This window comes from Lentinus tigrinus (genome assembly GCF_003813185.1).
Source record: "Lentinus tigrinus ALCF2SS1-7 unplaced genomic scaffold L226scaffold_52, whole genome shotgun sequence".
NCBI classification, from domain to species: Eukaryota; Fungi; Basidiomycota; class Agaricomycetes; order Polyporales; family Polyporaceae; genus Lentinus; species Lentinus tigrinus.
In genome coordinates, this window is record NW_027137961.1 from 1 (window position 1) to 24,043 (window position 24,043).

Here is a 24,043-nt window from a genome sequence, read left to right on the forward strand (position 1 = left end):
AATAGATAAATCAGTGACATGTTTGGGCCTGGTAGGGCATCGCGAACAAGTCACAAGCATGTCACGGGTCCCGGATTTTTGGGATGCACGCCGTGCCTCCTAATGCATACCCCTCATAACGCATAAACCTTGATAACGCATAGGTTTTTGGCTTTCCCGAGTTGGGGAAGGGGGAAACCGTACCCATAATGCATAACCCTGTGATAAGGCATAACACATACCAGATCTGGAGAAAAATGCATAGGTATCACTTACCTAATATGTTAATCTGATGGCAAGCGCCGTGAAAACTGGCTGTTTTCGTGCCTTGCTGGCGCGTTGCTACTTTCCCTCCATGGCCGCCGACGCTCTCAATAAAGTGCAAGAAGCATACTAGCTGCTGGAATGCGAGGTTGCATTGCACCTGGATCGCATTCAAGGCGACAGGAAGTCCTTCAAGCGGCAGCAGTCCTGAACCGGTACACCGGAACACTCGACGATCCTCTTGCCTGCAAGCTTGAGGATGTCCTGGCGAGTTTTGCACGCCAGATTCGTGTCTCCGCTCAGGCTAGTATAGTCAACACATCCATTACTGACTACTTCTCGCAGAAGTAGATACAGCGATGTATTCAGTATGCTAGAAATACGAGCACGCCGATCCTGCAACCCCTTGTCCGCCGGCGCTTGTCACCCAATGTCTGCTTCTCGTCCGGCGTCTATTTGGGCGGCATCCTCATAACGCATGACCCCTCATAATGCATACTTTGGGCTCTTTCCGGACGGGTATGCATTAGGAGGGTGTCGACTGTATCTAGTAGACGTCAGAAACGCATACGCGAGTTTCCAGCTGTCCAGCGTGGGGCTAAGAGCGTGTACGACGTCGCGAATGTTGGCCAGAGCGACGTGAGTACCGTATGAGCGCCGACGCTGTAGCCCCCACAAGCGCCCGAGCCTATCTTGGGCGCTAGTCTCCATCTAATCTGAACCCGTCGGGCGCCCCGACGTATGTTTTCCGAGATGCTTAATTCTCATGCATCTTGCTAGGTACTTTCTTGTGTATGCAGTGCCTCCCACATCTATATCGAGTTCTAAATTCTGAGTCTATCAGAACTCCTGCCAGCACTCCATGGGGTGCCGGTACCTCAAATTCGAAAAATGTACGTCGGAGCGCCTGACCTGTGAGATTAGATAGGATTAGATACGCTAGGTTATCGCATCAAGCGCCCGAAGCGATAAGATCTCGATGGACGCTTTTGCCGCCGCACGCACGTTGCCCTGGCCCACATTCCCGACGTCGCTCTCGCTCTTCCTGGTACACTCGACAGTCCAAAACGCGGCTGCAGGTCGCTGACATGTATAGCATACACTAGCCCAAGTACCACCTGATTAGGAGCACACGAAGGTACGCTATGAATAAATCGGCATATTGCATACCCCCCTTAATAAACCGGCAGATTGCAATATGGATTATAGACGGCTCGCATCTATTATTATTGGTACAAAGCAACGCGCAGAGTGTCGTAAACAGATCGATCATGCATTAATAGAAAGTCGTCAAGGAAAGGTTTATGGGAGCTACCGGTCTCCTGATATACAAGATTGGGCTATCCGCGCTTCACTGCAGTATAACTCAGCCAACGATGGGCGGACAGAGTCTGCGAGCGTACTCACTGTGCTTAGCTGGAACCTTGGGATTCCCTGATGCTATCGCTGATCGCCGCGACATATAAGACACAGTCGAGGGAGGTGGAGAAGGCGTTCTTGATGTACGGAGACTCCACGAAGCTATCCGGTTGCCCAGGGGTGCCACAGATCGGAATAGACTGGCAAAGCTTGCCCCTGGTGCGGCTGACGCATTATTATCGCGTTTCGCCTCTTCCTCAGGCTTCCGTCGGCGATGTAGGAATGATGCTTCTGCTTGCGTTACGTGGGAGAAATATTCAGGAGGCTTTCTCCCCTCCTGGACAGCGCGGATCCAAGCCTCGCGCTTGCCGACTGGCCCCTGCCTTGTCCCTGAGGACACAGCCCTCGCATCGGTCCACGGGAGAGCGCTCTGTTGAGTAGAGACGGGAGATGGCGATGGACGTCGTGGAGGCTGTGGGTCACGGGAAGATGGTGCTTGCGAGGACAGCTTGGCTGCAACACGTCTTTTCATCGCTGCTTCAATAATCCTGCAGTATCGATGAGCGACGTCCTGGACGAGAATAGTTGAATACTTACGCTCCGATCATCTCTTGTTCCTTCCAAAGCTCGGCGGGGTTTGGTATATTGTCAGGAGAGAGATGATCTTCGAGTTCTAACCACAAGTCGACGAGAGGAATGAATGGGACCTTCGGGTCGTGGGCCCATCCAAACAAGTCCATGTCGATTATCTTCTCCAGAAGGGGTGGAACGGAGGGAAGGATGGGCGCCGTACCATCATCATCCGAGGTGGGACTGTCGCTCTGGTCTGACGACAGAGAGGACTGATCGGATATGGAATCCTCATCATCATCCGAGGACCTGCTGTCGTCGACATACTCACGAAGAGTCGGAGGGCTCGTGGGTGTCGAAGATGAAGGGGAGTGGCGGGTGGCGTGATATGGAGCTGGAGGACCCGCAGCTTGCGGCGGACCTTTTGCTGCGGGACCAGAACCGAGAGCCGCGGCACGTCTGAGAGACGACATGCGGAAAAAATCGTCTCTCCATGCGGACATCAATCTCACATGCTGCGAAATGCTGATCGTTGCACCTTTGTCGTTGTCGTAGACATCTGCGCCGCGCTTGATCTTGACACGGAGGGACATGCGGCTCATCATCCAAAAGTAGCAGTTGGGGAAAGGAAACTGAGGAGTAGACTGCACAGGCTGTCTTCCTTTGGCATACCGGGTGTTGGGATGGATAGGCATGACCATATCTGAGGTGATACCCTGCTCGGGAACCGCAGGCCGCAAAACTGTGGCGACGGGCTGCACCCAGTAGCGACACCACTCGCTCTCAGGTAGTGGGAGATCTTGTGGCTAGTTAACAGTTAGACGTGTATCTACTGTGCTGTATCAAGGAGGACGTACAGTATCCAGATAGATCAAATATTTCTTCGGTTCCATTGCCGTAGCTTCTGCGATCGCAATGGAGTCTAAGTCCAGATGCGATATCATGGATACAGGGTCCATGCGAATCACTGCGAACTTGAGTGCTTTAGGAAGCATAGTAATTTTGTGCCGACGCTGGCCTTCAAGTTGTACACCCATGGTGGAAGTCAAAGGCAACACCAGGATGACCAAATCGTGTGACGAAGAAGAATAGGTATCTCAGTGCAGGGCGAGGTAGTATCGTCCGATGCTGTCAAATTGCAGATGCGAGTGCACGAAAGATCGTGGGTCAAGACAGACAGTGGTAGACGGGCAAGGGGTATGGAGGAAGACAAGGAGAACGTCCCTTGGGGACGCCACGATGCTGTGGCTGCACCGTTTATGCCTGTTTGGCACCGTGGGCGTACTCTCCCACTCGCTGTGCCGCGTGGGCGGTGTAATTCATTCATGGGCGCCAGGCTCAGGCTACGAGGACAATCACAGCCGGTGCTGAGTTATCTTCAACCATGCAGGCATGCGAAAATTCGAAGTATGATTCTGATCCAGAGCCAACGAATGGGGAATAAAGGCGACTCGCCATTTGACAAGGGGGCTCCCCGTACCTCCATCTTCCTCACACCCCCCAGCAGCCATGAGCGAATGTAGGCGGTGTGCAAATCCTCTCAACGATGAGTACTTCCCCCTTGGCGGTCATGTCGAATTCGTTCCCTTCGACATTCTTGCAGTCATCGAATCAGCCCATAATCCCGTGGAGCAAGAAATCTTCAATAAGACGATGCGTCCAGCGGGAATATCGGTGGAGATGTTCACCAAGCGGACGATAGGCGACAGCGATTTTGAGGGTAGACCTGCGATTGCCCTAGATTTCGGATTGATCCATCCCGCCGAGGGCGAGCTGGTACGCAGCCACGTTCTAATCACGGCGACCTACTGGGGCCAGTACAAGCAACGCCGTCGCCTTCCGCTGATTCTCCAGCGCTTCGGCGTAGGAATATACCAGCACGCGACGATTGCGGGAGAGCCGGGCAGATTCCATCTGCACACTTCGCCAGAATGGACCAACTCATCGCATGCCGGTGATGACACGAACGCATGGCTGATTGCCCGGGTATATCCCTTCGAGGGCAAGCTTGCGAAACGAAGCCGGTGGGAGAATGTGAACAGGGCGGATCGAAACTCCTGCTCTTCCTTCACCGTGGAGGAAGAGTTCCAGGACGAGCTCCAAAGAGTTCTGGTGGAGACGTGGGATGACTGGATATATTCGTGTGAATTCGATCCAAAGACATTGGAGAGGAATGTCGCAGACTACAAGGTGAGTCCATCCTGCTAGTACGCTCTCTGGAATGAGCATTGAACGGCGCTGCAGAAGTTCAGCAACAAACTTGCCCGTTACAAGAAGCAGACGGGGAAACAGGTGAGTGTATTTCTCAGAATGCGCACCATTATGCACAACCGACACACAGACAGCTTCCGCGCAAGCAGAAACCATATAGTAACACCAGATCGGCGCATACTCAGAGAGGGTCAAATGTCACAATGGCACGTCGGTTCCTCTCATGAACGTACGCAGCGGCTCATATCTCCCTAACGTCGTCGTCCAGGGTGCCCAAGATCCTCCCATGGAGATGATTCAGAAACAGCCTATCAGATTCGCACACGCATTGCTCGCTCGGCCCATCATCGATGAGAGCGTCGTATCTGCGAATCTGAACGCACTCGAACTCCAAGTCCAGCCAGATGACATCACCGAGGATAACTCGACACTCGCCGTCAGTGCATCTGCACCGATCGAAACAGCCCAAGCATCAGACAAGACTGCGGTGCGTACGGATCCCGATCCCACCATCCCATCGCAGCGGACTCTAGCGCAACCAGATCACGACTCACTAGTTTCTATCCAGGTTGCATCCGACACATCTGCAGGGCATGCGGCTGGACCATCCGCACCCCCGCCGAAGATGTCCTATGCGGAGAAGTTGAAGGCAAAGGCTGGAGCCACTTCGAGCCAATCAGTGCAGAAGCCGGCACGCCAGATGGTTCCTGCGTGAATCGTCATCCTCGTAAGCATGTTACATCGATGATCATAGTCGCAATACTCACCTTTGTGTCTGATTTCTCCATAGTCCGAGTTACACGATTATGTATCTTGCATGTACGGCGAGCATGATCCGGTTACGTTCCACTTTAGTATGTTGAAGCATGTGCAAGATGTAACGTATCACGTCGTCTACATGAACCTCGAAGCCGAGTGAAAACTTCTATCAATTGAATTCACGTACGGGAATCATCTCCAGTGGGCCAAGGACATTATACCGACTTAAAGCCTTCTGTGGGGTTCACCGTAAGTGAGACCAGAGGCCACAACATAGGCGACATGTTAGTGAGAATAGGCATGATTGAATCAAGGGATCGTGACCCAGGGCAAAACTTGTTCACATCACGAATCAAAAAGCACAAGGCAACACCTTACTATTGGCCAACGCCGGGATCGAACCGACGACCTTGGCGTTATTAGCACCACGCTCTAACCAACTGAGCTAGCCGGCCATAATATTGGCCATTTTTTGCGTTACTGAGACCACTATGGTATCTTCCTACCAATCACCAGCTGGAAGTTCAGTTAAAGTCACGTAGTTTCGAGTGCTCTCGTCTCTACGACGTTGGATCAAGCTGCACATTCAAGCTAACAAACAGAGTATCATCTTTCCCGACATACGGACAGCCGCTAAACAGGAACCACGCTCGTCAGTATGACAATTATTCCTAGAGTGAATCATAGTAATGCACTCACTCGACTTGCAATGTATTCGCCCGGTCATTCTCCTCCAGCGACACTGCGACCATCCCATTCTGACCGTGCGAGCCCGAGGCGGGGATGAGCTGGCGCTTGGATGCCAATCGCACCTCGATTGGCGGGTTGACCTGGCCCGCTGGACTCGGCGCTGGGTCCGACGGAGAGAAGAGCGACGACCCGGAGGGCTTATCTGAGGCTGCGGCCGGCGATGACGACACGAGTTCATCTTCTGTCCGCGCCTTGATGACGAGGGTAGCGTTGAGGCGCGTCGGGGGGCTGTGCGGGAGGAGCGCGAGCTTGACGGCCAAGCGGCCGGGGGTCACCTCCAAATAACCCAGTCGCGTGTGGTCGTGCTTCCTCGCTACCACGAAGCTGAGCTGCCACATCCGACCTGGCAGGGATACGCCCTTGAGGCCTAAAATGAACACGAACGAGACGATAGATACGCACCTTTAGCGATGAACTCCAGATCGACTGCCTCGGCGATACGTATGCGTTTCTGGAACATCGGGATCTTGAAGTCGACCGAAAACGACATCGTATTCGCATCGGTATCCCGCATGTCCACCTCGTCGACCGGCACATTCGAGTTCAGGATGAGCCTTTCCTGCGGCGACAGAGGCGAGAACGCGGGGATGCGCCGGAGGCACTGGAACAGGGTGTTGTTGGGGCTGTGCAGGCACGCCAGGCGGACGTCGTCTATGGTGGCAGTGGACAACGGCGCAGCATATACCAGCATCGCGCGGAGATAGGTGATGTCCTGCGCGCTGGGGGAGGGGTTGGCGCGGTTGACGATCGCCCAGTAGAGCGGGGTGTGCCCGGCGGCCGAGCGCTCCTGCAGGATGGTGGACAGCGAGAGGTCGTACGACCTGCATGCGTCCGCGCAGCTGTCGAGGATCGCGAGTACGCCGTTTGGGTCGCCGCCTCTGACGAGTCCTTGTACGAGATTGACGAGTGTCTTCCGCACCTCTTGTGCTGCCTGGGACGCGGTCCATGCCGAAGGATTCAACAACAGGCTCAATAGCCAGGTTTGGTATGCTTGCAGGTTCGATGGGCCGGGAGATGACGAGGTACTTGGTATGGGATGCTGAGGGGAAAGCAAGAGAAGGTCTGTGGAGCGTGTCGACTCCGAACTTGCCTTCTCATCTCGTGAAGGGGGGAGGGCGAGCGACTCTAGATCGTCATAGGAAGGCGGCGCGTCTTGCATCGTTGACCTGTTGGAAGCCTGCTTGCAATTATTGTCTGCTCGTTGGCGAATGCAGAAGAACAATACTCACAGGGATGATCATGGTCGTCGACGCGATGGTCACCATATAAGAATTAACACGACGCAGGCTGTGCGCCGCCTGAACACTGCGGAACAAATATACGGAACAGGAAAAGTATGTCCACACGGGCTAGGGCGCCCGGCTGAGGACACGTCAGAGGCAATGCAGCCGGCGGGCGCAAGGACTGCGGGATGCAAGTCCACGTTGTCCAGCCGCCCGCCCTTCGAGCTAACGGCTCTTCGTACCGTTGCTCAGTTCCCATCGCTCACAGTTCTTCGGGCTTCCTGCGTCCCCCAGGGAGGACTGGCAACGGATAGTCATCAGCCATACTGATGTATGTCACCGTCTCTGACGAAGAATTGAATGAAACCGAGAGCTGCGGTTGGTACGTTAGTTGCACAGACGTAGTAACAGCCACAGGCGTAATGCGTTCCATGCAGTTATACGAGGGCGATCGCAGCAGCACAGCGTCGGAGCAGTTGAGTCCCTTTCACGAAGAGATGAAGGATGTATTCCATGTCTGGAAACAAGGATGACAATCTAGTACTGAGGGCACGTGTCAGTGAGAAAAGCACTGCAGCGGAGGGTAGAACATACATACCAGTACAGTGGCACTGGTACGGGATATCGAGAGACGACTATAGCCAAAGCGTCACGATCATCCGATGCGATCTGTGTAATCCATGGCGAGCAGTGATCGCGTGGGGTCTTGCTTGGCACGTTCGTCCTTGAGCATACTGCGATGGAAGAACGCAAGGTCACGCCGATCGTGGGTATGGGTGCAAGATAGTAGCAGAGCATATGCGTACCGAGAATTGATCCTTGGGTCATCTCCTTCGACTCCCAGGACCGCTTGGGGTGTCTTCGCGTCGATGACCTGCCCGACCCAAACGTTCGTCTGCACACTCGGTCTAAAGGAAGCAGGGCAGGACTCACATAGTGATTGTCACAATGTGGGCAGTACTCGTCGCTCTCCTCGTACTCCGTCATGTCCTTCCGGAAGGCCTTCTTGCACTTCTTGCAGAGGAATGTCATCTGGGTCGTCTTCGCGAGCGGGTGGGACTGCGCCTCCGCGTGGCACTCGGCGCAGTCATACCATTGCTTGCAGCACGGCGCGCGAATCGCGACTTGGGCGTTGAGGATGTGTTTGCTGGGTGAAGGGACGATGTTGAGTGTCGTCTACGCGGGAAGTTGGATGAGGGCGGGGGATAGAGGTGCAGGCCGTTGCGACCACGAATGCACGATATATGTGGTTGTCAACTTACCACATAGCTGCGCGAGATACAAGTTGGGCAGGGGGTCGAGGTCGTCGTCGAAGAGGAAGTGGCGGCAAAAGCGTCCGACTCAGGCGCGCCTTGGCCATGCGCCGACTTGCCGTTCACCGACTTTCTTGCGGTCGGCCGCACTCTCGCCTACACCATCATCATGCTCTCTTCTCATGCGCTTTGCTGTAATCCCGACACATCGTCTGCAGGCTAGCTATCACGAAGGTGAGGAACAGCGCTGATGGCCTCGCAGCGGAGCCCATTCCGTGATACGTCGCGGCATCTCAGGCGGCATCGGAGAGGACAGCCCGCAAACTGCTCTTCCCTCCCTCCCACCATCTGCCGGCCCTCCCGCCTCCCTTGCGCTCGCGGACGCGTCCCGGGCACGCGGTGAATGGCATGCACTCCGACGCCGACTGAAACTCTGTATGAGGTCCTGACCACAACCTCCGCTTCCACATCCTTCACGGATATCACCAGCACCATCCCGCCCGATATCAGCACGTCCTTCAGCACGTTCTGCGCAAGCTCGTCCGTGGATGCCAATGATACCAGTGCGGCCGTCTGTGTTTCGACCGATTCGGTGGAAGTCGTAACTACCGTACGAGGTGAGTACTGCCTTGACGATCGGAGCATGAGGGCCAGGCATGAGTCCCTTCAGTCTACAAGGTCACCTCCATGCCGGAGAGGTTTAGTCTTTCTCAGACGCGTTCAATGGGCACGAACGCTCCGAAAACGCGCGAGGCAGGACCGTTCACTGCCAGCAGCGGAGCGAGGCTTTTCCGTGACCATTCGTTGCGATTGTGAAGTGTTGTCTTGGGAGCCGTCTCGCAAGCACATCCAGACGATTAGTTTGTTAATCAGTGCCTTTGGTTCAGGTGCACGTCCGGTGATGATACAGCGCATGAACTGTTCACGGGCGCACTGCTTTGGAAGGCAGAGAGCATGGCTCGTATTGCGAGGCCCCGAGTCCCCCAGGATGTCTGCTTTGCTTGCGCCTACTTTAATCGTATAGTCAATTGCCTACGCTCGCGGAATGGCAATCGTATTCCCTAGGGAGCTTGTCTCAATGCAGCAGTTGGTATAGTGATTACGCGAACAGTCTATCTCAGTGATGCACCAAAGACTCGTTTCTATGATCTGCGCATCTAGTCTGCTGTGTGACGTTCGTGTGCGGCTTGCTTCTAACTGATCTGAATGCTGACCGTCACTCCGCCTTCAGATGAGGCTATCACCGTCATCCAATCTCAAATTGTATACTCGTTCCCAGTGATCTTCAGCCAACCCACTGCTACGCTCTTTTCTACATGCCCACCCGACAGTGGTACCTCGGTCCCTCCTCCTCCTCCGCCCAACATTTCCACGTCGCAGCCCTCGCCCTCTCAACCATCGCCGTCACAGTCCTCCACTTCGTTGTTCGTGTCACAGGTTTCCTCCACTCTTCCTGGCGGCTCAGTAGTCGTGGCTTCGGTAACCTTCACATCCACAATGCCCCCGACGTTTTCCACCGTGCCGACATCACTAGGCGGCGAGAGCAGTGGTGGTAGCAATTCAGGGCACGGCAACGTCAAGGATGCTCTTGGGGCTATCATCGGTGGCGCGGTAGGAGGCTTCTTCGGTCTCATTGCTCTGGCTACGTTTACATGGTTCATCTGGTAAGTGCCACGTTAATGATTCTAATACTGGTGACTGACGATGCTACAGGAGGAAACGCGACAGCATTCGCGCACTATATGCCAAGGAACAAGATACCAAAGTCGAGCCCACGTTCTATCATCGCTGGAGCCAGCCCCCATCGCGCTCGCCACCTCCAGATGCAGAGCCGAAGCCGTACGAGTATGGTCTTGTGGGCCGGCCACCCTCCACTTCCCCGCCCCCTACGCGTCCGCAGTCGCTCGCGTTCACAGGCTTGTCCCTGTCCCCAAGTCCGTATTCGACCGGGTATCCCTACAACCCGCCCACTCCGAATAGCGCTCGTGGTCTCTCGCCCAGCCCAAGCCCGTATTCTCCTTACTTCCCTCAGCATCCCCCGTCCCCGTCTCCAAAAGCGCTAACCGTTCCGGATGCACGACCGCACACGCCAGTGCGGCCCGATTCCACGACGCCTGCCACATCGTCTTCGCAGTCCCCGCCGCCACAGTCACAGTCGGACTCGCAGCAGGAGCAGGAGCAGCCTGCGCCATCGTTCCATCGCCAGTCGGATTCTCTGACCTCGGTCGGCACGGCCGTGAGCTACCCATTCCCAGTCCTCCAGCCAGTACAGCGAGGAGGAGGGAACGAGGACGACGACTCGAGCGTGTCGGCGCGCCACCGGCAGCCGTTCCGGCTGTCGCTGACGCTGGCGAACTGGAACCCGTCGACGGATGGGGAGCTGTTTACCCGCGCGAGCTCGGACAACGGGCGGGAGGATAGTTTGGACACGCCAGTAGGGCAGGGACACGGACAGGGACAGGGACAAGGACAAAGACTGGACGCGGAGCATGCATGATTGCGATTGCGACTACGACTGCGAGTGCGGCGACGATGGGTTCTCCTGACTTTCATTTTCTTTGTACGGGTATCCGGGTTGGACGCCATTCACGACGCTGTCCTGAACGACATATCCTTTCGTACTCTTCGAGCCCAGTGCTGCCATTGTCAGTATGCTTAGCATAGGTGCGTCTCGACATCCTCTCGTTTGCCCTTCCCTATCCCGTACACCAGCGACCACCGGTACCACTCTCGAAAATATTATGCGCAGCCTGCATCGCACTGCTGGAAACGGGTACTTGTGGGTATGTTGAGAGCTGACATCGACGACGATGAGTGCGTGGCTTGCAGTGTTGGTACACATACAAGGATTTCGATTGGCCCACGGGTGGGCGCCAGTCGCCCGTGGGCTCGCCCACACAGCCCAATAAGCATCAACACCGTCCACACGTACGTTGTTCCGAACACGGTCGTCCTCTGGTCCTCCTCCTCCTCCTCCTCGTCGCACGGGCACTTGCGGATACTCTACCAGTTGCTCCCATCTCCGGACTCTTGTCCTCTCGTTGAAGTGACCCTGCGCCTCTCGACCCTCCTGTTCCTCTACACGTCTACTACCTCTTGTCGGTACTGGGCTGCTTGCCACGTCAACGCGTTCCACGCCACTTCTCGGAATGGTTCGGTCTCTAGTCCATCCACCTAACCGATATGCGGTTATTCGCACCGATCCAGAGGCAATGCTGAAGGACCTAGGATTGGACGACCCCGACACGCTCAAAGAGGCCCAATGTATGTTGCGGAAGAAATACTTAGTGTACCTCGAATGGGTGAGCGTTCAATATGTTTGATTTTCTGGTTGCACTTCACTGACTTGGAGTACTCCTATTCTAGCCCGGTGAGCTTCCAATGCCGGGTATGAGATGGTGTCGGTACTACGTGTCTCCAATTGGGACCACCCTCCGCCCGCCTGACGAATCATCGGGGATCACTTCAGACATGGTCGTCCCGATCGCGCCAAACAAAGGCCACACTCCAGAGCGCCAACCTATACACCCCACCCCTTCGTTTCCCTTCTCGAATTGCTATCACTGGATCTTCAACGACGTGACCGTGCGTCTGCGCGTGCATACGGAGGGCGTCGAACACGATGGCGCCATCAAGCTGCCTGCAGCAGAGCATCTCGCCATGAAAGACGCTTTCTCCCTCGACTGCGAGCGCATCAACGCGTTCTATGACGATAAAGGTGAGCCGTCGGCGGAAACTGCAGATTCCTCAGAACAAATCGCTGCCAACGCTTCTTCCACTTGCGAAGACAATCCCTCAGAAACGGTGCTGCCCGTGGAATCAGCGCAGGTGCAGGACGGTGATCGCAACCACGTACTGTCCGACATATATTACCGCCTCGTCACACAGCGGGGTCTGCAGAAGTCCGGGCCTCCTAGTCACTGCGACGACAAGTCACTCGATAGCTCGTCCGAGGACGCGTCGGGCTCCCACGATTCGCAGAAGCGATCATCTGTGACTACAATGACGTCCAGAGACCAGGGGTTCGACATCTTCGGCTGGGACCCTGATGCAAACACTGCCAAGATTCCTCTAGTCGATGCATGGCTCGACCTCGAAAATCATTTCACAGAAGACAACATCACCAGCCCTCTTGAACTGAACAAGGAGTTTGAGCAGATCGAGGCGTGAGTTGGTTCCGCCTGAGTTTGATTCGCCTTGTCTTACATCGCCATAGGTTGATCACGCGAGGACTGACTCGGTTCGCGTCAGCGCAGAAGTCTCCCGAACAGATCAAGGACGAGTATCCTGCCAGTGACGCCGAGGTGCCTGCGGAGCCGGATGAACTTGCAGACGACGACCACCTAGTAAATGTGATCAACAGTCTCTGGAGCGACCTACGATCCAAGTTTGTCACCTCGTCTTCCTCCTACGGTCCTCCATTCCAAGTGCTAGATATCCCCGAGTCGGGCCCCGATGATGCCTCATCGACACCTGGATACCTTCGCGAACATGGCTCAGTTCCATCGTATCCTCTCCCTGCCGATGAGCGGTTCCCCGTTCGCGATGATAGTGCAATTTACATCCATGGAAATGAGAATGGGGGCTGAGCATGAGGTTACTCAACTACAGCAGGTGGACGGGGAATGGTGGAGACGGACATCTGGGGAGACATCAGGTTGGATGATACGATCGTACTAGATTAAGGATGCATGTGTACTCGGGTTCTTGTTCAGACCGAGCAAAGACTCAAGCCCAACGGTGGGAGGCAATAGATTAGCATCGGCATGCGCACAAGAATACATGCACCCGAGCGCTAGTCCGCCACATGTCGCTGGCAAGTAGAGGCCGCAGTGGCACTGCCACGGGCTCTGCCCTGCGTCGCCCCCATTGCCCGCCTCTTAGCTTATTGAACAGCGAATACTCTCAACCTTCCTCGTCCCTCCCTCCAAAAATCCTACTGTTGTCGCTACTGTGCTTCTTGCCACGTCAGAACACGCTCTACGCCACTTCTCGGGATGGTTCTGTCTCTATTCCCTTTACCTAACTATTACGCGGCTATTCGCACCAATCCAGAGGCCATGGTGAAGGATCTAGGATTTGACGACCCTGAAACCCTCAAAGAGGCCCAAGGTATATCGCGGAAGAAGTACTTGGTGTACCTCGAATGGGTGAGCATCCAACGTTGAGAACCAATTGGTTGCGCTTCACTGATTGCTTGTCCTAGCTCGATGAGCTACCAATGCCGGGGATTAGATGGTGTCGGTATAGCGTCTGTCCCATTGGGACTGCTCTTCGCCCACCGGACGAAGCGCAGGGGATCACTTCGGACATGGTCATCCCGATCGCGCCAAACAAGGGCCACACTCCAGAGCGCCACCCTGTCCAAACTACTCCTTCCTTCCCGTTCTCAAACTGCTACCACTGGTTCCTAAACAATGTGACGGTGCGTGTGCGCATACATGGGGACGGCGTCGAGCATGATGGTGCCATCTGCTTGACTCCGAGAGAACAATGCGCCTTGACCGACGCTTTCGGCGTCGACTGCGAGCGTATCAATGCGCTCTACTATGAGAAGAATGGGCCGCCGTCGAGAGCTGCAGATGCGTTGGAACAGGTCGCCGCGGACGCTTCTTCCCCTTGCGAGGGCGACGCCCAAGGAACGGTACTGCCCATAGAACCATCAGCTCAGGATGGAGATCCTACCCGTTCACTGTCCGAGATATATCGCCGCATCGTAATACAGCGGGGTTTGCGGACGTCTGGGCCTCCAAGTGAGTTCGAGTATAAATCTCAACGAAGATCCGATAGCTCGTTCGAGGACGTGTCAGGCGCCCACGATTCGGAGAAGCAGTCGACAGCGACCACGATGACGTCCAGAGACGAGGGGATTGACTTCTTCGGCTGGGACCCTGACGCAAACACTGGCAAGATTCCTCTAGTCGATGCATGGCTTGACCTCGACAAGCATCTTACTGAAGACGATATCGCCAGCCCTCTTGAACTGGAGAAGGAGTTCGAGCAGATTGAGGCGTGCGTTTGTTCCGCCAGAGTCCAAGTCGTCTTGTCTTACACGTCCATAGATTGATCACGCGAGGACTTGCGAGGTTTGCGTTAGCCCAGAAGTCTCCCGAACAGATCAAGGACGAGTATTCTGTTAGCGATGCTGAGCTGCCTGCGGAGCCTCAGGAACTTGCCGACGACCACTTGGCGCAAGCGATCACCAGTCTATGGGGCGATCTTCAATTCGAGTATGCCACTTCGTCTTCCTCCTGCGATCCTCCTTTCCCAGTGTTACATATCCCCGAGTCTGAGCTCGATGGTACACTACCGACACCTCGAAACTCTAGCGGGCATGGCCCGTCGTCATCATATCCTCTCCCTGGCGACGAGCGGTTCCCCAGTCCCGATGCTGGCAATAAACCCGCTCCATCACCAGCATCCGCTTCCGACGGACTCACACCACACGTCATATCGCCTGTCCGCTCTCCTAGACCCCACTCGGTCGAACCTGCTACGCGAACTCCAGACCACGGTAACCCCAGGGACGTTGATTGCTGCTCCGCCGTCCTCCACTGCTTCGTCACGCACCAAGACAAACACCGAATCGTTGCCACCTCGGCCACGACGTCGTACGTATCTTGAGTCCGTTCGCCCACCGCAGTCTGAACATGTGCTCATATAAGTATGTTGACAGGTCGTAGTCGCGCTTCGACGATGTACTACCAGCTACGTGCGAAGCTCATACAATTGTGGCCGAAAGGATTTTGATCGGTGCATTGAGGCGCGCGTATTTTGGTGATTCGTGCTTACGGGTTTCATTTCGAACTTAGATGTAAACCGTACTTGTGTGTATCTAGTAGTCTATTGTACGCCAGCATAATGCTGATTGCGACTATTAGTACCAACACTTTCCATGTACATAGACGGCATCTGATTAATGATTATTCAAGCTGTAGAATTTATGGATTATGTACATGCTAGCTATGTTCAGGCGCACGGTCACCACACCGAGAGGCCGTTGTACCGCAAGTGCGCCGGCGCCTGTTCTCCGACGCAGTCTCTTCTCCCGTTCACGGTCCCGCCGTTCGCAACCGCCATTCACCGGCACCGTTCGCTCACTCTATTATCTACGTCTCGCCGGGCCTCCAGGTCTTTCTGTTACACATCACTACCGTACCGTTCTTTGCTGCTTGCAACTTATCTCTGTCGGTCGGGCGAACTAGAAGCTTGCGATTCCGGCGACCCAAGAACCGGTCACTGAAGATCAATCGATCAAGTACTGTCCTAGGAACTGGTCTTGACGACGTATTACGTCTTCGCGAACTTGAAGGCCACAGAGGCGGTGGTGTTTTCCTGCGCTATACACGCGTCCTTTGTCGGTAACTGGCCCGCTTCTTGCCACGTCAAAACGCGCTCCACGCCACTTCTCGACATGGTGCTGTCTCTGTTCCCGCTACCTCACCGTTATGCGGTTATTCGTACCGATCCAGAGGCGATGGTGAAAGATCTAGGATTTGACGACCCCAACACGCTCAAAGAGGCCTAAGGCATGTTGCGGCAGAAGTACTTGGTGTATCTCGATGGGGTACGCATTCAACATTCAACCATTGTGCTTCACTGATTAGTTATCCTAGCTTCGTGGACTTCCAGTGCCAGGCGATAGATGGTGTCGGTACAGCGTCTCTCCCATTGGGACTACGCTTCGCCCGCCGGACGAAGCGCGTGGGATCACTTCGGACATGGTCATCCCAATCGCGCCAAACAAAGGCCACACTGCAGAGCGCCATCCTATCCATACTACTCCCTCCTTTCCGTTCTCGAATTGCTACCACTGGGTCTGGAACAAGGTGACAGTGCGTGTACGCATTCACGGGGACGGCGTCGAGCACGACGGCGCGATCTACCTGCCTCCGAGAGAGCAATTCGCCCTGAGAAATGTTATCTGCGACGAATGGCACCGCATAAACGCCTTCTATAAGGAAAAGCATGGGTCGTCGTCGACAACTGCAGATGCCTTGGAACAGGTCGCCACCGACGCTTCTTCCCCTTGCGACAACGATGCCCATGGAGCGCTGTCCGTGGAACCGCAAGCCCAGAATGGCGATCCTGCCCACGTACTGTCTGAAACATATCACCGCCTCGTCGCGCAGCGGGGTCTGCGAACGCCGTCTGGGCCTCCTAGCCTGTCCGGGGACAACTCGTCCGAGGACTTGTTAGACTTCGATGATTCGCAGACTGAGCAGTTGACTGTGACTACAGTGACGTCCAGAGATGAGGGGATCGACTTGTTCGGTTGGGACCCCAACATGAATACTCCCAGGATCCCTCTGGTCGAAGCATGGCTTGACCTCGAGAACCATCTCATAGAAGACAGTATCGTCAGCCCTCTTGAACTGAGGAAGGAGTTCGAACAGATCGCCGAGTAAGATTCTCCGCTCCCATGATTCAATTCGTCGTATCTCACCAGCAGTCGTAGGTTGATCACGCGAGGACTCACCCGGTTCGCGTCAGCGCAGAAGTCTGCTGAGCAGATCAAGCGAGTATCCTGCCAGCGATGCTGAGCTGCCTGCGGAGCCGGATGAACTTGTCGACGACGACCACTTTTTAGATGTGATCAACAGTCTGTGGGGCGACATACGATCCAAGTTTGTCACCTCGTCTTCCTCCTGCGGTCCTCCATTCCAAGTGCTCGCTAATCCCGAGTCGGGCCCCAACGATACCTCATCGACACCTCGATGCACTCGCGAGAATGGCCTAGTTCCATCGTATCCTCTCCCTGGCGATGAACGATTCCTCGTCCTCGATGATTGTGCACGCATATCAATGGAAACAAAAAAGCCTCTTGCAGCGAGTACCGACAGCAACCACGCTCCGTCACCTGCACCGGCTTCCGACGCGTTCATGCCGCATGTCACATCGCTCTTTCGCCCTCGTACGTATCTCGAGTCCGTTTGCAGCTGTAGCGTGCACTCATTCATATTTTAGGATGTTGCCGTGCTTTGAAGATGTACTACCAGCTGCGTGCGAAGTTCGTACAATTGTGGGACAAAATTTGAGAGGTGCATTGAGGTGTACGCGTCTGCGGGCACAAGTAATTCATGCCCGCGGATCCGTTGAAGTCAACCATGGCATTCTCGCGTGCATTCTCGCGTCTGCTCCCTAGCCTGACACTCGGGCACAGTGCTAGTTCGACTGTAATACTACTTTCCATGTACATAGCCTTGTTATATGATCGCTTTTGTAGCATATGTCAATCATTTACATGTTAGCTGCTATACGTTCGAGCGCAAGAACGATAGGCTCCTCGCCTCTGGGGCGCGTCGAGGGACGCGTCGAAGGGCGGCTACTATCGGTAATCCCGGGCCGGAGTTGGCGGCGCATGCGCAGTGGCCTGTCTCCGTCGCCACGCCGCCACTGCCAGTAGAATCCCTGAACTGGTGAATAGTAAGTATACCTCTGCTTTCCTATACCCATAGCCATTTCTGATCTCATGCCACTACACCATCTAGAAGTGCTTACGCCGGACATAAGGTGGTGCTATGGTGCTGACGTGGTCAAGACAACGTCCCGATTGCAGTAAACGAGAACCTCCCGACGGACATAGTCATCCCAATTGCCACCAGTATGCGTAATACTACATCGGTGAGCACCACACAGTGTACTCAGTACCCTCCATCGCATTCTCTAACTGCTACCATTGAACGGCTCGACCTCCACGCTGTCCAACTCTTCGCACAACACTATTCTGAGCGTGCTTTCGAGTTCATCGAGATGACATATTGAGCATAACGACGAAGCTGGAGGTAGTGATCACTTAAATATTTATACAGAACTCAGTGTCGTCCACAAAGCCTAACAAGCATCAACCGGTCGGCGCACGAGCCCGTCAACTTTGCGGTGCCACAGCTTCGAGTCTTCGACCATCTCTGCTCACCTCGTCCTCCGCTTACTCTGCTTCGATCTGTCCATTTGATCACCACTTCAAACGGTCTTGCTCCTGCTTGTGGCAGCACTATCCACGCCACGCCAATCAGAATGCCTCGACCTCTTATCCCTCAGCCCGGTTACTATGCAGTCATTCGCATCGATCCAGAAGCGATGGTTGCAGACCTCGGACTAGACGATCCGGAGACCATTCAGGAGTCCAGAGATATGCCCCGGAAGAAATATCTGGTGTACCTCGAGTGGGTGAGCGCGAATGAGACCTTGTTGTCTGTAGCGACTGATTGATCAGAGTCGGCTTTTAGCCCGACGAACTTCCTATGCCAGACATGAGGTGGTGTCGGTACGGGGTTTCTCCAATCGGGACGATGCTTCGCTCGGTGGATGAGACTCGAGGCATCACTCCAGATATGGTCATTCCGATCGCCCCAAACAAACGCTGCACGGGAGAACACAGCCCTGTCCATCCTACACCTGCTTTCCCGTTCTCGAACTGCTATCACTGGGCGCTCAACCACCGGGGTGTCCGCATACGTGTTCACGAGGATGGCGTCGAGCATGAGGGTGCTATCAGCTTGTCCCCCGAGGAGAGTTACGCCCTTAAAGAAGGCTTCTTCCCCGACTGTCAACGCGCCCGCAAAGCTCAGCGTGAAAAGTACGGTGAATCTCCAGACGCCGCCAGGGCTTCATCCATTGGCGCATACGACGTTCATAACCCGGAGCTCCCCGTCATGGACCCAGCTATCCAGGGTGTCACAGGTCACATCGACGTCCTCACCGACACGTACTACCGGCTTGTCACACAGAGAGGTCTCCGCAGATCCGGTCCTCCCAGCGAGAGCGATATGTCCGACTCGGCTGAGGACGTAACGGGCTCCCACGATGGACAGAGGCAAATGACAGTGACTCCGAAGTCTTCCAGAGAGGGACTCGGATTCGACTTGTTCGGTTGGGACCCTGACCTGAACACTGCCAAGATTCCCTTGGTCGACGTGTGGCTGGATATCGACAAGCATCTCACAGAAGATGATATCCCCAGCCCGGATGAACTGGACAAGGAGTTCGAGCAGGTCAATGCGTGGGTGGCTCCACTCGAATACGATTCTTCGTGTCTCACAACAGTCATAGGTTGATCACGCGTGGACTTGCGAGGTTTGCGTCAGCCCAGAAGACTCCCGAGCAAATCAAGGACGAATATCCGGTCAAAGACACTGAGCTGCTTGTGGAGCCAGGTGAACTCCCGGATATCGACCCTTGGGTGGAAGTGATCACCGCTCTGTGGGGTGATCTTCAACAGTCTGTCATTTCGTCTTTCTCCTGCAATCCTCCATTCCCAGCGCTACATATCCCAGGATCGGACGCTGACGGTGCACTACCGTCTCCGTTGTATCCTCTCCCTGGCGATGAGCGGTTTTCCGTTCCCGATGCTGGTGCAGGTACATTGATCGGAACGAACATGCCTCTTCCTGCCAGTACCGACGGCAATCTCACTCATTCGCCAGAATGCGTTTCCGAGGGACTCGTACCACCACATGTTACATCGTCCATGTACTCTCTTGGAAACCCGCGTGTTGTTTCGCCGTCCTCCACTCCATCATGCAACAACGCAAACTTGCTTGAACCTCCACCACCATGTCGTAAGTATCTCGAATCAGTTCGTGACCAACCAATCGCGCTCATCCGCATAAACATCGTACAGGTCGTAGCCGCGCATTGACGATGTACTTCCGCATGCGTACGAAGGTCCTACAATTCTGGCGCATTGGCTGTCGGACTGGAGATGTGCATTGAGATGATGTAGGCATCTGCAGGCACGACCCATCTGTTCTAGCCACATCAGCCGCGCTTCTCTCTGGTCCCCGTCGTAAAATCGACTGACCCTAGGACTAGCCACGGTGTATCCATCCCTGTCAGATTGTCCTCGAGCCATGCTAGAAATATTCCCTTGACCTGTGTCTAGATTTCTGGCTTGAATATAGCTGTCATTTTGCTCAAGTTGGTCCTCGCTTCGTAACGGTCGAAAGGAGAAGGTCGGGAGGTCGGGCTATGAACGGTTTGAGCCTCAGCTCACCCTACTGTTTCTAATTAAGAACATCTGTTGCACGTTGAGATCTCAGTACTGAACGTTGAACCGTCGAACATCGGCATATTGAAGCAACATCAAACTGCGTGCACCACAGATGTGTAGCGCTCATCTGGCGCTTGAGCCAGAACTTGTCCCCATCCTCCATCTTGCTGCGTCCTCGTACCGCAACCCCAGTATATCCTCCATATCTGCTCGGACTACCAGCATGGGACCCACAAAGAAGTCAAAGGCAGTCGTGTCCGACCCTTCGTCCTCCAAGCAGCACGCATCGCAGTCGGAGAAAAATTCGAAAGGGCGGAAGCGACCCCAGCATAAGAAACACCCCGCGCCCTCCACCCCCGACTCTTCCTCCTCGAACGTCCTCCCCGGAGTCCAAAAGATCAAAGCTGCCCTGCGACAGACCCGCCGCCTGCTCGCGAAGGACACGCTCGCGGCGGACGTACGCGTGGCGACCGAGCGGCGGCTGAAGGCGCTCGAGGCGGACCTCGCGCGGGCGGAGCAGGCGCGGCTCGAGCGCACGCTGGCGACGCGGTACCACAAGGTGAAGTTCTTCGAGCGGCAGAAGATTGCGCGACGGATCGCGCAGATCGCGAAGCAGCTCGCTGCGGACCCGGAGAAGAAGGAGCGGCGGAAGCTTGAGGCGAGGCTGCAGGAGCTCCGCGTCGATCTGAACTACGTGCTGCACTACCCGAAGACGAAGAAGTACATCTCGCTGTTCCCGCCGGAGGTCAGGCAGGGTGGGAAGGACAAGGACAAGGAGCAGGTCGCGAGGGAGGAGAAAGAGAAGTCGGAGACGGATCGGCAGCGGGAGGAGGTCAGGAAGTGGGTGAGGGAGCAGATGGAGGCGGGTGCGTTGAGTGCGGAACCGGAGGTCGAGCTCACGGCAGACGCAAAGCGTGCTGCTGCGGCAGCACAAGACACCTTTGTGCAGGATGGCGTTCGGGATAAGAGGACGAAAGGTGGCAACGCGAAATCGATTGGCAAGGCTGCAGGCAATGCTGTCGCAGACGACGACTTCTTCGCGAAGGATGAGGAGGCGGACAGCGAGGAGAATGAAGAAGGGGATAGCCCGGGAGAGGACTCCGAAGAGGACAGCGACATGGACGAGGACTAGCCTATGCTTGGTGCGTCTTTGTGGGTGAATATCTGTGCATCAGACTTCAACATGCTCATATCGAACCATCAGCTGTACATCCACTACCTCACCGTCGCACGATAGATTGTGCTCGGTTTGCTTTTCTGTGATTTACCCTCGCCACTGCTACATCATTGTCTAGATTGCGATCATGAACTCCTGCGTCTCTGCGCTCTCTTTGCTGCAATGTCCAAAAGTGAGTTGCAGGAACGGTTGGATGTGTGTCTTTCCTATTGCATTGTATACCCTCATGCTACTTACAGAAGGTCATTCGACATGCCATTTCCTAGGCTTCCCTTCACAACTCGCAGACCTCCCTCACACTTGAGGTCCGTTGGGCAGAATGCAGGCGACTATTATTGCCAAGATATTGTGCGGTGTGTTCACCTCGTTGTTCGATCCCACACACTCTCTTTTCTCCCTCAGGAACGAGAATAAAGGCCGCTTGGGAAACACTGCTCACATCCGCTCCGCCCCAACTAACTTTGCAACCTGACCAGATGGCGGCAATGCGGTCCGGGCACTGCTGGCCGGAATACACTACGCCCGCCGTCCGGCATGCAGTTTCCGATACAGTGGACGCTCTTCGGTGCTGTTTCTCCAGGTTAGTTCCATTCTAACCCAGTAGCATGAATTCCCTCGTCTGAAGCTCTGCGCCTTTTCTTGGTATCCAAAGGTGCCCGACAGTCCTGATCGTGCGATCACTGAAACGGAAGAATTTGAGGGGTAGGTCACCGGGCTCGAGGGGTTCCCGGAAGTTTCTCTTAGCCCTGTGCGGACCGCCGGACCGGCCCTTCCCCAGCTGCGTCAACGTTCACGGAGCGTCGACGAGTGCAAATGGAGGGGACTGATGCCGCGGTATAAATCTGGAGGTCATAGACGCTATCGCCTCTCTCATCTCTTCTCGCCCTCATTATCCCCTGCTTCTCCCTCGCTGCTGCAAACATGTCGCTCGGAAAGACCCTCACCCTCTCCACTGGCGCGAAGATCCCGCAGATCGGTCTCGGGACGTGGTTGTCGAAGCCCCACGAAGTCGAGAATGCTGTAAGGATGCATCAATCGTGTCGAGTACGCTCAGACACCGATGACTGCGGGGAATAGGTCGAGGTCGCTATTCGTGCGGGATACAGGCACATTGACTGCGCTATGATCTACCAGAACCAGGACGAGGTGCGTCTCATATGCATTCATTACGCCTCCCAGTCTCTCAACGTCATTGGTGCCAGGTTGGTCGTGCTTTGAAGAAGGTTATCCCCTCGGTTGTCAAGCGTGAGGAGCTTTTCATCACCACCAAGCTCTGGAACACGGCGCACAAGCCGGAGCTCGTAGAGCCCGAGCTTAACGAATCGCTCAAGCAGCTCGGGCTCGACTATGTTGACCTCTTTCGTGCGTTTCTAACTTCATTGCGTCGACCAACGTCCCCTTACACCAATGTGTCTGTCATGAAGTCGTCCACTGGCCCGTCGCGTTTCCCCCAGTACCCGCCGGCAGCAGCCTCGAGCCCGAGGACCCTAACCGTCCCGGCTGGGCGGTGCTCGACCTCGAGACAAGCCTGACGGACACCTGGAAGGCAATGATCAAGCTCCTCGACACGGGCAAGGTCAAGGCGATCGGCGTGTCCAACTTCCGCCCTGACCTCATTGAGGGCATCGTGAAAGAGACAGGCGTGTGGCCGGTCGTCAACCAGGTCGAGGCACACCCGCTCAACCTCCAGGACGACCTCGTCGAGTTCTGCAAGAAGCACAACATCCACATCACCGCGTATAGCCCGCTCGGCAACAACAGTAAGCAGCACCTCGGGCGTAGGGTGGTCGGGGAGTGGTGTGTACTGACGAGTTCGCTTGCGCAGTGGCAGGAGCGCCGATGCTCACAGAGTGGGCCGAGGTCAAGGAGGTTGCGCAGAAGTACAACGCGACACCTGCGCAGGTCCTGATCGCGTGGGGCTGCAAGCGCGGGTACTCCGTCATCCCGAAGAGCGTCACCCCAGGTGTGTGACCTCCTCTACTCCGGGGTTGCTGAGGTATCTGACAGGCATGCGCAGAGCGCATCATCTCGAACTTCCAGCAGATCGAACTCTCGGACGAGGACTACGAGAAGCTGTGCGACCTCGGACGCAAGAACCCCAAGCGCTACAATGTCAAGACGACGTACCCGCCGTTCTGGGACATCAACCTGTTCAACGACCCGCTCGAGAAGGACGTGACGCACCAGATCAAGATCGTTTGAGTGCAAGGGGTGTGCTTGAGGTGCAAAAGGGATACCAGCGCAGTGTACTTATCTGTAATCGTATGCGTTTTTTCGGAAGTGAGTGTATATCCAGTGTGCGCATCATCGTTGAACAGATGAGAACGTGGTCAATCAACGTTGTGACACGAAGTAGTATCAATTTCTACCGTATGACACTTGTACGCAACGTCCTGGAGTAAGACAAAGATGCATCAGTACGGAGTACGTCTCGGGACAATTTCCTACCTCATAAAAACTGCACAAATTCAGGCTCTAAAAAAGCTGCACTTAATGAAAGCAGATA

At 55.2% G+C, this 24,043-nt stretch overlaps 12 protein-coding genes and 1 non-coding gene across 13 annotated transcripts; 9 read left to right on the forward strand and 4 right to left on the reverse strand.

Annotated features, from left to right (window-relative positions):
• Positions 1-1,412: 1,412 nt before the first annotated feature.
• On the reverse strand, positions 1,413-3,375 carry L226DRAFT_516304 (uncharacterized protein). Its single transcript, XM_067678474.1, has 4 exons — positions 3,030-3,375; positions 2,200-2,978; positions 1,651-2,150; positions 1,413-1,597 (listed from the first exon to the last, which is right to left on the reverse strand). The coding sequence occupies exons 1-4, from the start codon at positions 3,207-3,209 to the stop codon at positions 1,584-1,586; spliced, it is 1,473 nt and encodes a 490-aa protein (XP_067529546.1). The 5' UTR covers positions 3,210-3,375; the 3' UTR covers positions 1,413-1,583.
• A 306-nt stretch (positions 3,376-3,681) lies between these two features.
• Positions 3,682-5,188, forward strand: L226DRAFT_563581 (uncharacterized protein; the record flags this gene model as incomplete). The annotated part of the gene is made up of 6 exons (XM_067683568.1): positions 3,682-4,362; positions 4,417-4,464; positions 4,518-4,589; positions 4,652-4,870; positions 4,952-5,110; positions 5,174-5,188. The coding sequence occupies 5 exons, from the start codon at positions 3,682-3,684 to the stop codon at positions 5,096-5,098; spliced, it is 1,167 nt and encodes a 388-aa protein (XP_067529547.1). The 3' UTR covers positions 5,099-5,110; positions 5,174-5,188.
• A 335-nt stretch (positions 5,189-5,523) lies between these two features.
• Positions 5,524-5,597, reverse strand: L226DRAFT_t274. Its single transcript has one exon. It is a non-coding gene; the product is annotated as a tRNA-Ile (tRNA).
• Positions 5,598-5,628: 31 nt separating this feature from the next.
• On the reverse strand, positions 5,629-7,208 carry L226DRAFT_540148 (uncharacterized protein). The gene is made up of 4 exons (XM_067681812.1): positions 7,122-7,208; positions 6,295-7,069; positions 5,842-6,235; positions 5,629-5,775 (listed from the first exon to the last, which is right to left on the reverse strand). Exons 1-4 carry the CDS (start codon positions 7,131-7,133, stop codon positions 5,703-5,705), a joined length of 1,254 nt encoding a protein of 417 aa, XP_067529548.1. The 5' UTR covers positions 7,134-7,208; the 3' UTR covers positions 5,629-5,702.
• A 528-nt stretch (positions 7,209-7,736) lies between these two features.
• On the reverse strand, positions 7,737-8,623 carry L226DRAFT_307683 (uncharacterized protein). Its single transcript, XM_067673763.1, has 4 exons — positions 8,378-8,623; positions 8,049-8,262; positions 7,922-7,989; positions 7,737-7,849 (listed from the first exon to the last, which is right to left on the reverse strand). The coding sequence occupies exons 1-4, from the start codon at positions 8,473-8,475 to the stop codon at positions 7,771-7,773; spliced, it is 459 nt and encodes a 152-aa protein (XP_067529549.1). The 5' UTR covers positions 8,476-8,623; the 3' UTR covers positions 7,737-7,770.
• Positions 8,427-9,483, forward strand: L226DRAFT_307644 (uncharacterized protein). Its single transcript, XM_067673762.1, has one exon. It carries the CDS (start codon positions 8,772-8,774, stop codon positions 9,390-9,392), a length of 621 nt encoding a protein of 206 aa, XP_067529550.1. The 5' UTR covers positions 8,427-8,771; the 3' UTR covers positions 9,393-9,483.
• A 91-nt stretch (positions 9,484-9,574) lies between these two features.
• Positions 9,575-10,865, forward strand: L226DRAFT_575914 (uncharacterized protein; the record flags this gene model as incomplete). Its single annotated transcript, XM_067685272.1, has 2 exons — positions 9,575-10,032; positions 10,082-10,865. The coding sequence occupies 2 exons, from the start codon at positions 9,575-9,577 to the stop codon at positions 10,863-10,865; spliced, it is 1,242 nt and encodes a 413-aa protein (XP_067529551.1).
• Positions 10,866-11,496: 631 nt separating this feature from the next.
• On the forward strand, positions 11,497-12,067 carry L226DRAFT_435205 (uncharacterized protein; the record flags this gene model as incomplete). Its single annotated transcript, XM_067674745.1, has 2 exons — positions 11,497-11,670; positions 11,735-12,067. Coding segments are annotated over 2 exons (507 nt in total), but the record flags the coding sequence as incomplete, so codon positions are not given.
• A 1,237-nt stretch (positions 12,068-13,304) lies between these two features.
• Positions 13,305-14,992, forward strand: L226DRAFT_617109 (uncharacterized protein; the record flags this gene model as incomplete). Its single annotated transcript, XM_067686987.1, has 3 exons — positions 13,305-13,518; positions 13,575-14,380; positions 14,431-14,992. Exons 1-3 carry the CDS (start codon positions 13,366-13,368, stop codon positions 14,990-14,992), a joined length of 1,521 nt encoding a protein of 506 aa, XP_067529553.1. The 5' UTR covers positions 13,305-13,365.
• Positions 14,993-15,569: 577 nt separating this feature from the next.
• L226DRAFT_617110 (uncharacterized protein) lies at positions 15,570-16,776 on the forward strand (the record flags this gene model as incomplete). Its single annotated transcript, XM_067686988.1, has 2 exons — positions 15,570-15,935; positions 15,985-16,776. Exons 1-2 carry the CDS (start codon positions 15,900-15,902, stop codon positions 16,774-16,776), a joined length of 828 nt encoding a protein of 275 aa, XP_067529554.1. The 5' UTR covers positions 15,570-15,899.
• Positions 16,777-18,107: 1,331 nt separating this feature from the next.
• On the forward strand, positions 18,108-20,246 carry L226DRAFT_563584 (uncharacterized protein). The gene is made up of 4 exons (XM_067683569.1): positions 18,108-18,538; positions 18,598-19,370; positions 19,421-19,929; positions 19,992-20,246. The coding sequence occupies exons 1-4, from the start codon at positions 18,386-18,388 to the stop codon at positions 20,081-20,083; spliced, it is 1,527 nt and encodes a 508-aa protein (XP_067529555.1). The 5' UTR covers positions 18,108-18,385; the 3' UTR covers positions 20,084-20,246.
• Positions 20,247-20,498: 252 nt separating this feature from the next.
• Positions 20,499-21,635, forward strand: L226DRAFT_540154 (uncharacterized protein). Its single transcript, XM_067681813.1, has 2 exons — positions 20,499-21,512; positions 21,565-21,635. The coding sequence occupies exon 1, from the start codon at positions 20,584-20,586 to the stop codon at positions 21,490-21,492; it is 909 nt and encodes a 302-aa protein (XP_067529556.1). The 5' UTR covers positions 20,499-20,583; the 3' UTR covers positions 21,493-21,512; positions 21,565-21,635.
• An 823-nt stretch (positions 21,636-22,458) lies between these two features.
• On the forward strand, positions 22,459-23,739 carry L226DRAFT_472412 (Aldo/keto reductase; the record flags this gene model as incomplete). The annotated part of the gene is made up of 6 exons (XM_067676463.1): positions 22,459-22,557; positions 22,615-22,683; positions 22,740-22,899; positions 22,962-23,297; positions 23,363-23,500; positions 23,555-23,739. The coding sequence occupies 6 exons, from the start codon at positions 22,459-22,461 to the stop codon at positions 23,737-23,739; spliced, it is 987 nt and encodes a 328-aa protein (XP_067529557.1).
• Between the last annotated feature and the right edge of the window lie 304 nt (positions 23,740-24,043).